General features: G+C 49.6%; 1 protein-coding gene across 45 annotated transcripts; it reads left to right on the forward strand.

Moving 5' to 3' along the window:
• Positions 1-1,028: 1,028 nt before the first annotated feature.
• LOC126999796 (serine-rich adhesin for platelets-like) lies at positions 1,029-10,709 on the forward strand. Of its 45 annotated transcripts, none has more exons than XM_050862737.1 (13): positions 1,029-1,605; positions 2,272-2,496; positions 3,083-3,793; positions 3,907-4,131; positions 4,294-4,524; positions 4,872-5,159; positions 5,561-5,785; positions 6,512-6,739; positions 7,294-8,016; positions 8,352-9,350; positions 9,422-9,492; positions 9,564-9,776; positions 9,848-10,709. In XM_050862737.1, the coding sequence occupies exons 1-10, from the start codon at positions 1,279-1,281 to the stop codon at positions 9,075-9,077; spliced, it is 3,909 nt and encodes a 1,302-aa protein (XP_050718694.1). In that variant the 5' UTR covers positions 1,029-1,278; the 3' UTR covers positions 9,078-9,350; positions 9,422-9,492; positions 9,564-9,776; positions 9,848-10,709. The 45 variants fall into 45 exon arrangements, with proteins under 45 accessions (XP_050718694.1, XP_050718670.1, XP_050718695.1 ...); XM_050862713.1 differs by having other exon boundaries at positions 9,564-9,705; positions 9,777-10,709; XM_050862738.1 differs by having other exon boundaries at positions 9,564-9,705.
• Positions 10,710-11,699: the final 990 nt, after the last annotated feature.

Below are 11,699 nucleotides of genomic sequence, written 5' to 3' on the forward strand. Positions count from 1 at the left end.
ATCCATATTCTCAAACGTGTCGGATTCCCATCACGACTATATTTCTTAAGGCCACAGTGATTAACAGTGAGAAGCGGAGAATTCATAAGAGAAGGAAAAGAGGAAAAGCAAATGTCAGGATGGATAGATAGACGATATTTAACTAACGCGAGGAGATAAGAAAACAAATATAAGAAACACAACGAAAAGAAATAGATCACAAGGTTAGAATCGTTACCAGTGAAACTTAAGCATTGAGAAACGGAGAATTCACAAGAGAAGGAATAGAGGAAAAGCAAATATTAGTGTTAGATAAATAGATAGATAGATAGATAGATAGATAAATAGATAGATAGCCGATATTTAACTAACGCGAGCAGATAAGAAAACAAATATAAGAAAAAACAACAAAAAGAAATAGATTACAAAATTAGACTCGTGTAAATAAAACGAGTCAACCATCACCAAACCACAAGCAAAATCTAAAAGAGGAGCAACAGAGAATTAGAATACAAGGTTAGAATCGAGGAATACGTAACTAACCAACACCAAAACACATTCCTATAGGTGTGTGTGTGTGTGTGTGTGTGTGTGTGTGTGTGTGTGTGTGTGTGTGTTGCAACGAGTTCTGTCAGTCACCATGTCAGCGAGAGCGAGAGAGAACGAGAGAGAGAGGGAGAGAGAGAGGAAGGAATGTAGGCTGAGTAACGTTGATATTTTTGGACGCTTCCATCTCTTATATCAATCATTTTTAAAGGCCAAAAAAAGAGGTTACATGCGTTCCCATGAGTGTTTATCTACGTTCACGGTACACAAACTTCACTAAACTACCACCGGGCTCATCAAACTACCCATGGCAATGCTTACAAATCCTACGAAAGCCTTGTTAAATGTATCTACTCGGGCGCCGAATGGTTTGAGAATATGACCCTAACTCCCTCCGGCCGGTACCACCATGTCTTGGCGCGCACGCTCTCCGCAAATACCCCGATGACGCTCCGCTACGCAATGGACGTGGGCGAGGGGGGGCTATAAGAGCGATGGCCCCCCTCCTCCCCGCCAGTCTAGGTACTTCTGTGTGGCTGAGAGGCGGCACAGACAAACCGGTGCAGACGAGGACCCACTGACAAAGCGATACAGAGAAGGCGGTACAGAAAAAAGGGATACAGACAAGGACGTACAGAGAAAGGTGTTCAGAACTTGAGGTACAGACAAGGCGGTACAGACAAAGCGATACAGACTAAACGGTACAGAAAAACCGACCCTCTGACCTCAAACTCGCGCGCATTCTTCTCCGTCATGGCTCCGATATCAAACTCCACCTCCTCGGGCGTTCCTCAAGGCGGCAAAAGCTTCAACGACAGCTTCTGGAACTTCGAACTGCCCATCAGCCGCCGAGGTCACTTCTTCCAGGACGCGGCCTTTGAGAGCACCTACGAACAGCTGAATGAGAACGTCCGGCGGATTCTTCAGCGTTGGGGAGAGGCGGACTTCCTCTCAGAACCCGAAGACGTGAAGATTCGTCCCTCAGAGTCCCTAAGCCGCTTCAGGCAGCTCCGGAAACACAACTACTTGAAGGAGGAGGACCAGGCTGTCACAGTGGCCTCAGACGCTACCAGTCACAAGGTCAGCAAACGCGTGATGCATGAGAGTGAATAGATGTGCTTTGTGTTCGTATTGTTAAGTGTGCAGTTCTACCTTTCTTTCTTTCCTTATGTGACTAGGCTGTGACCATGGCCTCAGACGCTACCAGTCAGGAGGTCAGCCAAAGCAAAGCGCATGACAGCATGACATCGAGTAGATTAGTGTATGATATCCGTGTTAAAAAGTGCACAGTTCTACCATCTCCGGGTTCCATATACGTTACATCACATTAGTGTATCAAATTCCTATTAAAACGTGTGCTGTTCTGTTTTCCGAGCGCTAGATATGTTAGACAGCTATACCCTTGATTGAAAAAAGTGACAGCTAACACCACGAGGAAACATGGCTGACAGGATATGTCTGAACGCCTTGTAACTATTAGGAAGGTGACGAGAGAGAGAGAGAGGGAGGGAAGGTGGAGGGTTAGCTAAGAACATGGTGCACATATCTCGCAAACAAAATGGATCAGGATTAACAAACTTCTAACATATCACGACAGCAAACCGAAGTAGATCAAGATTAACTAACTCTTGCAAATCACGACAGCAGACTAGTGAGAGGTGGCATAGTAGAGGATTCGGCGTTAAGACAACACAGCAATAACGACTCGCAAACAACATTGTCAGGATACTTCTTACCTCCCTACAGATCGTGATGGACGTGCATGACTTCGTGAGCGGTGAGGTGAAGGCGCGGGTGGAGGGCGAGCGGGAGCTGGTGGTGGAGGGGCGCACAGAGACCAAGACGGGCGACTGGGCGGCTTCGAGTAGCAGCTTCCGGCGACGCTTCTGCCTCCCGACCAACGCTGACCTCACCGCTGTGTCCGCCGTGCTCTCCGACGACGGCATCTTGACTGTCACGACGCCTCTGAAGGTAGAAAACAGATTAGAAAAACAGATTAAAGCACACAGGAGTAGCTTAAAAGGAGTCAGAGGGGGGATGAGTAGGAGGAATATGCCCAGAATCGTCCAGAGTGGAGTTGTTACAGAAAGTTGCATTGGGGTCATTATATCACATGACGACTTCATTCATGTAACAAAGGCTATGGTATTCTTAAATGCTTCCTTCTCCTACGTCAGTCATTTCTAAAGGTAACAAAGTAGGTTAAACGCGTCCCCATGAGTGTTTCTTTACGTTCATGGCGCAGAAACTTTGTCAGACTACCACAAGGGTCATAAAACTACCCATGGAAATGCTCCCACAAATCCTACGAAAGCCTTGTTCATTGTATGTGCTTGGGCGCGGAAAGGTTTAAGAATATGACCCACATGTATCTCCTGGCCCTAAGCTGAACAACACACATGAAGGCAGAACTTACTGGCCCACGCGACTGGCTAAGTGCAATCTTCATATCACGTAACGACTTATTTCATATTGCAAAAGTTACCTCCCGTATCCTCAACTGGACATACACAACTGTCACCTCGCCATCACACATCACTCATTCTTGTGTTCCCAGGGCGCGCCGCAGAGCCAGGGCCACGTGGATGTCCCTCTCGTCGCGCAAGACACTCACTCCGGCCTGACAGACGCCCGCACGAGCTTCACATCCTCACTGACCGCTGACAACGCACAGCAGTCCACGTGCACCTGTCGCCTCGGGGAGCAGACCAGGAGGAGCCCAAGACCAGGGGGACGCGAGCACATCATCCCCATTAGAGTTGACGACGACCATGAGGCTTCCCACAGCGCCCAGGCCAGCGTCAGCACCCAGGCCGCCCGGGAGTCGCAGAATCGTGAATTTACTTCCCACACGAAGGCTGAGTCCACCGCCAGCAGCACACACGAGGCTTTCGCAAGACAGTCTAAGTGTGGTGAGAGCCCCGCCACTTCCAGAGCCTCCAGCGTCACCTCCCAGGCCAGCGGCAAGGACACGACTCAGACACAATCGACCGCCACGACATGGAACGCGAAGGTCAGGAGTGCTCCCGCCAACCAGCTTCCGATCACCCGACGCGGTCTCTTCTTCGACGACTCCTTCTTCTCGGGTCTTCACCAGGACTTTGAGAGTGCAGTGAACGACGTGTTGGGCCGCTGGGGCGAGACTAGCGTGCTGACCGACGACCGAGATAACACGAGTCGTCTGGGCCGCTACAGGCAACTCCGCGAACAGAACCTGAACGTGGAGAGCCAGGCTGTGACCTCTACTTCGGACGAGACCAGCCACAAGGTGCAGCCCCGCGTGTATAGGGGGGTAGCGGGTGTAATACTATAGCTTATCCTCTTCTGAAGACCACATGCGCGCTCTCCTCGGTGTATGCTTACGTATCGACCTTCTTACAGATCGTGATGGATGTGCATGACTTCGTAGGCGGCGAGGTGAAGGCGCGGGTGGAGGGCGAGAGGGAGCTGGTGGTGGAGGGACGCACTGAAACCAAGACCGGCGACTGGGACGTGTCGACCAACACCTTCCGCCGACGCTTCTGCCTCCCGCGCGACACGGACTTGGCCGCCGTGTCCGCTGTGGTGTCCGACGATGGTGTCCTGACCGTCACGGCGCCCAGACTCGTAAGTATGTGGAGACTTAGCTCGGCATTCTCAGACGCTTCGGCCTCTCACATAAGCTATATCCAAAGACCGAGAAGGAGATCAGTCGGGTTCTAAGGAGGGTTTTTTCAGGGTCATGGTAGCTACAGAAGATCCTTAACGCAACCTTTCCTCCGTCCACAGCCAAAGCAACAGCAGCAACACAAGGGCCGAGAAACACTCATCCCGATACACACTGAAGACAGCCAGCACACAACACACCAAGAACACAAGGCCTCCACCACCTCCTCGACGAAGTGCGTCAACTGCTCGACGGCTCCTTCGCGGCAGACGTCGACGATTGGGACGCAGACGGAAGACCAGACAGATTTGTTCTCGAAATCCTTTACGAAGAAGACAGAGGACACAAGAGAGGTAAATGTCGTTTTTGTTTGGCCTTACAGATAGGTAGGTAGGAACGTAAGGGAGTTAGTAGGAACGGAAGTAGGTAGGTAGGAAGATAAGCGAGTAGGTAGGAATGAAATGGGTGCGGTAGAAAGATCAACTGCTTCCTCTGATGTAAAAAAAAAAAATATCTGTTTTGACACTAAGGCCGGGCATATGGGTTAGTAGGAACGGAAATGGGTGGGTAGGAAGATTAAGTGCTTCTTCTAATGCATAAAAAAAAGGCTAAGTATCGTTTTTGACACCCACTAAAGCCGGGTATAACTCTAGGCATCACTAGTTCTGCATATACAATAGTCAACGAGTCCTCTTCTCAGGTACACGCGACCAAAGAGCACCAACAAAAGTCGACCCAGGAACTACACCACCACCTCACGCAGGACTCCACCTCGCTGCCCATCACGACGCGCGGGATGTTCTTCGGCGACGCTTTCTTCAAGGACTCGTGGCAGGACTTCCAGGAGGCGGTGCGGGACGTGGTGGCCAAGTGCGGGGATCCTGCGTGTCCTGCCGACGACCTCACGCACTACAGGACTCTCCGGCAGCGGGATTTACGCGACGAGAACCAGGCGTTGAAGTTCACTGAGGACGAGACGGCGTATAAGGTGAGGAGGAGGGGGTAGTGGGAGGGGGAGAGGGGGGAGGGGGCCATTTGGAAAAGCATTCATTTAAGCGCATATCAATAGAAACATTCACTAACTTCTCTATTTTCTTACTATTTACTAATTTTCCGCATGACAAAAGGATTCATATGCTTAAGAAACTCAGGAACACGTCCACTAATACGCATATCAACAGAACCATTCACTAACGTTTCCATTTTCTTACCATTCATTAATTTTCCGCATGACAAAAGGATTCATATGCTTAAGAAACTCAGGAACACGTCCACTAATACGCATATCAACAGAACCATTCACTAACGTTTCCATTTCCTTATTACTCATCTGTTGTCAAATACTGTCGTTCCGAAGTCCATGATCTCTAGCTAAAAATGCTCCTTCAGATCGTGATGGACGTGCAGGGCTTCATGGAGGGCGGCAGCGTGAACGTCAAGTCGGCGCAGGACAGGCAGTTGACGGTGGAGGGACACGTGGAGACGCAGACGGGCGGCGAGCGCTACAAGAAACACTTCCACCGTCGCTTCGTCCTCCCGCGCGACATCTACTCGGAGTCCGTGACCTCAGTGGTGTCTGCTGACGGCGTCCTCACCATCACGGCCCCGAAGAAGGTGAGTCTCGTCCTACGGTCTTTGAGGATGTACATGCGATATCCTTCTTCAAATCCTATCATGTCTCCCAGTTTCATTGCTCTAAAGGGGCTATTACAGTGGGCAAATTTTCCGTGGATCTTCAGTCAAACCACGATTTCCGCTAGCGTGGTTCTCATTTGTTTCTTGTTATTGCTGCTGCTGATGATGGTGAGTAATACCGTCGTCCTTTAGTGAAATCTACCGTAGCCTTGGAAGATCGTGGACACGTCAGAAAACCACGGAAATATGAAAACCACGCCAGCGGAAATCGTGGTTTGACTGAAGATCCACGGAAAATTTGCCCAGTGTAATAGCCCCTTTACTATTGCATGGCTACCACTACTATGCTCTCAACACGACTAACAGGTCTTCATATTTTCCACACTTGCCCTTTCCCTTCTCTTTCTTTTCGCTTCTGCCATGCCTCTCAGCGAAGGACTTGACAAGCGATTCTTAGTATAACGTCGACTTCTTGTTCCAGCCTTTGTCTCGTCCTTTCTCTTCTTCCTTTTATCCTTCTTAAAGTCTTATAATGTCTCTCAGCGAAGGATCTGCCCAGCGAGTCTTTGTTAAACCTCGACTTCTTGTTCCAGCCGTTGTCTCGTCCTTTCCCTTCTTCCTTTTATCCTTCTTAAAGTCTTAGCATGTCTCTCAGCGAAGGACCTGCCCAGCGAGTCTTTGTTAAACTTCGACTTCTTGTTCCAGCCGTCGTCCCTTCCCCCCCGCGAGACGATCATTCCCGTGGGCATCGAGGAAGGGATACACAGGACGGAGAGCCTCAGCCGCGTGACGGAGGCGTTCTTGGATGCGCAACGAGAGGCACGCAGCGTCCAGGAGAGGTCCAAGGAAGTGTCGGCGACGAGTACGACGACTACACAAGGATCGTCGCGCCAAGAATCCCTGACGGACAACCTTCCTTCGGAGTCCAGGAAGGTAGGTTGACGGTGCTGCTTTATCCATCACGAAGACCATAATAGTAGTAGTAGTAACAGTAGTAGTAGTAGTAGTAGTAGTAATAGACGATCCTTGACTGTAGTAGAGGTTAGGAATAGGCTTTATGCTTTGACAGGTCGCATAGCTAAGAGAACACATCATTTCTGTGGTAGTTCTCGCAGTAGTAGTAATAGTGGTAGTAGGAGTAGTAGTAGTAACCGATGCTTGACTGACGCAGAGGTTAGGTATAGTCTTTTTGCCTTGACAGATCGTAAGCTAAAAGAACACATCATTCCTGTAGTAGTTCTTGCAGTAGTGGTAACAGTAGTAGTAATAGTGGTAGTAGGAGTAGTAGTAGTAACCGATGCTTGACTGACGCAGAGGTTAGGTATAGTCTTTTTGCCTTGACAGATCGTAAGCTAAAAGAACACATCATTCCTGTAGTAGTTCTTGCAGTAGTGGTAACAGTAGTAGTAATAGTGGTAGTAGGAGCAGTAGTAGTAACCGATGCTTGACTGACGCAGAGGTTAGGTATAGTCTTTTTGCCTTGACAGATCGTAAGCTCACGGGAACTCATCATACCAGTAGTGCTTGAGGAAGAGGAAGAAGAGGAGGAGGAGGAGGAAGAATCAATGTCCCGTGTCGAGGTAAGTGAGGAAACCCGAACGACCACGAACAAGGAATCTCAGGAGTCGTCCCACGCTCGCATTGACACCACCACGACCACCACGACCACTACCAAAGTCTGGGAGAGCCACGAAGAAAAAATAGAGAACGCGGAGACGCACACAGGCCAGGCAGTAACGAGCGGAAGTCACATGCTGGAAACGATCGCTGAATCAGAAGACCTCGAAGACCTCCGAGAAGCCACGACTACAGGGGCACGCTACAAGTACAACACGGCTTCGGAGACTCTCGCAAGCCACGCCGAAGAGACGGAGAACCACGCACAAGAGAAGATTGTGGGTTCAGTAAACAGCGAGGATCTCACGACAACCTCAACGAGTCTTCGGCATGCTGAAGGGGCCAAGAACCACTCTCTAGGCCTCCCCTTCGTCAAGACAGTGCCAATCAGCCTCAAGGGGGACTTCTTCAGCGACGCCTTCTTCGAGGACGCGCGGAAGCAGTTCACGTCGGCGGTTCAGGATGTTCTTCAGCAGACGGAGGCCACGGCTTCGGGGTCTGACGAGGTGGCGAGTTACCGAAGTCACCTCAGGAGACACCCACAGCTCGAGAACCAGGCGGCCCACGTAGAGGAGGACCTGGAGTGCTTCAAGGTGAGGAATGGTGACCTTGGGTGTTTGGTGGATGTTGAGGAGGAGGAAGAGGAGGATCAGGAAGAGAAGGAGGAAGATATGTATGTTCTTCGGTTGTTAGTTGGTGACAATGATGATAATGATAAGGATAGGGAGGAGGAAGAAGAGGAGGAGGAGGAGGAGGAGGAGGAGGAGGAAGATGGGGTGTAGGGGGAGGAGGAAAAGGATAAGGAAATGGATCTTCTGTTGTAAAGTGCTGACAATAATGATGATGAGGAGGAGGAAGAGGAGAAGAAGAAGAGGAGGAGGAGAAGGAGGAAGTCTTTTTTGATCCCTTTCATGTCTCCATTCCACAGGTTGTCCTCGATGTACACGAATTCGTCGGTGGAGATCTCAAGGTGGAGGTGGAGGACGGGAAGGCGCTGGTGGTGGAGGGCCAGGCGTCGTGCGAGGAGGGCGCCTCATCCTCCACCCTCACCTTCCGTCGCATTTTCTCGCTGCCTTCACAAGCTGACGTGGGGGCCATCACCTCCGCGCTCTCCTCCGACGGCGTGCTCACCATCCTCACGCCGAAGATAAAAAGGGAAGTCGAAGTCCCAACCGCCTGCAAGAGTGTCACGCAGAGCCACTCCAGCCGCGAGGAACAGAGCGCCGTTACTGAGGCTTGGGCGGGACAGCAGATTCGACGGATACAGAGAGAAGTCGAAGTCCCAACCGCCTGCAAGAGTGTCGCGCAAAGTCACTCCAGCCGCGAGGAACAGAGCGCCGTTACTGAAGCTTGGGCGGGACAGCAGATTCGACGGATACAGAGAGAAGTCGAAGTCCCAACCGCCTGCAAGAGTGTCGCGCAAAGTCTCTCCAGCCGCGAGGAACAGAGCGCCGTTACTGAAGCTTGGGCGGAACAGCAGGCTCGACAGAAGGTCACGGAGTCTACGAGGTGCTACTCCGAGGCATACAGCAAGAGTGGAAGCAGTAGCAGCACCACCACAAGCAACAGCAGTAACAGTGGCAGCAGTAGCACCAGCAGTCTTCGAAGCGGTAGTTGCACCCAGCAGCAGTTCTCGTCTCATAATGTGTTCTGAGTCACTCCACGGGATGACACGACGAGATGCGGTGAGGGGAAGCTATCACTGGGCCTAAGGAAGTCTCTGTCCCGGGTAAGGCGTTCCTGAAGATGGAGTTTGCCGCGCGAGGGACACTGAAACTGAACCCGAGGCAAGGACAGCGGCGGCGTGGAAAGCCAGTGTTTATAACTGTCTCGCTGAACCAAGAGACGAGGACGAGGTACCACTGGGAACACTATGAGAGAGAGTAGAGTTTAACGCCATCTCGTTGAACCAAGAGACGAAGACGAGGTACCACAGGGAACACTATGAGAGAGAGTAGAGTTTAACGCCATCTCGTTGAACCAAGAGACGAAGACGAGGTACCACTGGGAACACCACGAGAGAGAGTAGAGTTTAACGCCATCTCGTTGAACCAAGAGACGAAGACGAGGTACCACAGGGAACAACATGAGACTGAGCAGAGCTTAACGTCATCTCGTTGAACCAAGAGACGAAGACGAGGTACCACAGGGAACAACATGAGACTGAGTAGAGCTTAACGTCATCTCGTTGAACCAAGAGACGAAGACGAGGTACCACAGGGAACAACATGAGACTGAGTAGAGTTTAACGCCATCTCGTTGAACCAAGAGACGAAGACGAGGTACCACAGGGAACACTATGAGAGAGAGTAGAGTTTAACGCCATCTCGTTGAACCAAGAGACGAAGACGAGGTACCACTGGAAACACCATGGGACAGAGTAGAGTTTAACGCCATCTCGTTGAACCAAGAGACGAACACGAGGTACCACTGGGAACACCATGGGACTGAGTAGAGTTTAACGCCATCTCGTTGAACCAAGGGACGAGGCAAGACCAGTAACACAGAGTCACACCGAGAGAGAACCAGGCCAGCATGCAGCCGCGCCAGAGTCCTCATTGAACACCTGGGCTCTGTTACCTGCCACTGCACCTACTAAGGAGAGGAGCGACAGGAGGTTGTATGACTTAGTGAGTGCTGCGCTGCTTCACACACATACGAAAACGGAGACTGAGAAAACTAAACAAGTGGTAAAAAAAGTAATAAGTATAAGTAATGAAAAAGTAAATCTAAATCACTCTGTGTAAGTAAGAAGTGCAGAAAAACGTCAAGATGCAAACTAGATTAATGATTAGTGATAAGAAAAGTGAATTAACGCAAACCTGATAAGTAATACGCGGTGAAAAGTGAATCTAATGCAAGCGGTTATCATAAGTGCTATAAAGTGAAGTGGATGTCATAAGTTCTAAAAAGTAAAGTGGATCTCATAAGTGGTAAAAAGTAAAGTGGATCTCATAAGTGGTAAAAAGTGGAGTGGCGGTCATAAGGACTAAAAAGTGGAGTGAAAGTCATTAGTGCTATAAAGTAAAGTGGATGTCACAAGTTCTAAAAAGTAAAGTGGATGTTATAAGTTCTAAAAAGTGAATCTGATACAAACAAGATAAGCGCACCTTCCGCATCAATATCTATAACCATCTATACAAACCAAGTGCTTGTAGTGTAGGCGACAAGGGAGAGACCTGAGCCTCCCATCGCCACAACCCAACATTCCCACGACACATTGTGATACATATTAGTGAAAGACGGCTGCTTGTATCATCCCTTTCCCCTACTAAAAACGCTACACATCATTTGTTTTCCTTCCCTCCCGCTCCGATGTTTCCTGACGTCACCCCGCCGGTCGGTACCCTCAGACTCCTGCACCTCCCACATCAGCTGTTTCCAAAGCTAGTGATAGATTAACCCGACCTCTGCACACCTTGAACGGGAAAATCACCCATGGAAAACCGGTTAGCCTTCTCTGTGGGCTTGGGAAATAACCGTAATGGAAGCTCGATAAGTTAAAGAATATGTACTTATGTTATCTTTTAGCGATGGTGGTGTGGGGGGGAGGGGGGGCGGGGCTTCTGGATTAATTTAGTGTGTACGAAGACTCAATGGGAGGTATTAGAAGACACCTTCGGTTCCCACATCAGCTATTTCTAAAGGCCAAAAACGGGGTCAGTCGGGTTCTAATGAGTGTTTCTTTAGGTTCACGGTACAGAGGAAGGGTCAAACTATCACCTGGGTCATAAAGCTACTCCTGGAAATGCCCACAACTCCTACGAAAGCCTTGTTAAATATGTGTTCTTGGGAGGCGAAATGTCTTAAAACACTAACCAATATGTACCTATGTTATCTTTTAGCGATGGTAGGGGAGGGGGCGGGGCTTCTGGGTCAATTTAGTGTGTACGAAGACTCTTATAATAGCCTGTGATGTCTGTGTGGCTGTTGCCGTGTCCCTTCAAGTTCTGTCCTTTGTCTGATGAAACTTCCGCAGGTGGGAGAGAAGACGCCACACCTGTGAAGCCAACCTGACTCACGTGCTCTTTTTATGCCCTTTTATTTTTAGCCGACCCTCCCGCTTCCTCTTTATTTTTAACTCTTACGCATCTTCTTTGTTTAAACTCTTACACTCCGCTAATTTTAAACATTTTTTTCTATTAGTATACATTCAGTAGATACTTTTTTCACCCCTCTCTCTTGTCTTTCGCTCTTTCGTTCTCTCCCAACAGCTGCATCAGTGTGACGATAATTTCACGTAAATACACAGCGATAAGTGAGACAAAGGAGAGAC

The sequence above is a fragment of the Eriocheir sinensis genome, chromosome 17, assembly GCF_024679095.1.
Source record: "Eriocheir sinensis breed Jianghai 21 chromosome 17, ASM2467909v1, whole genome shotgun sequence".
Lineage (NCBI taxonomy): Eukaryota > Metazoa > Arthropoda > Malacostraca > Decapoda > Varunidae > Eriocheir > Eriocheir sinensis.

What these genes read in the sequence shown, in the direction of transcription:
- LOC126999796 (XM_050862720.1), top strand. Translation starts at nt 1,279, where the DNA reads ATGGCTCCGATATCAAACTCCACCTCCTCGGGCGTTCCTCAAGGCGGC. An exon ending in CTGTCACGACGCCTCTGAAG is followed by an intron (nt 2,497 to 3,082) that starts GTAGAAAACAGA and finishes TTGTGTTCCCAG; the next exon opens with GGCGCGCCGCAGAGCCAGGG. An exon ending in CCGTCACGGCGCCCAGACTC is followed by an intron (nt 4,132 to 4,293) that starts GTAAGTATGTGG and finishes CTCCGTCCACAG; the next exon opens with CCAAAGCAACAGCAGCAACA.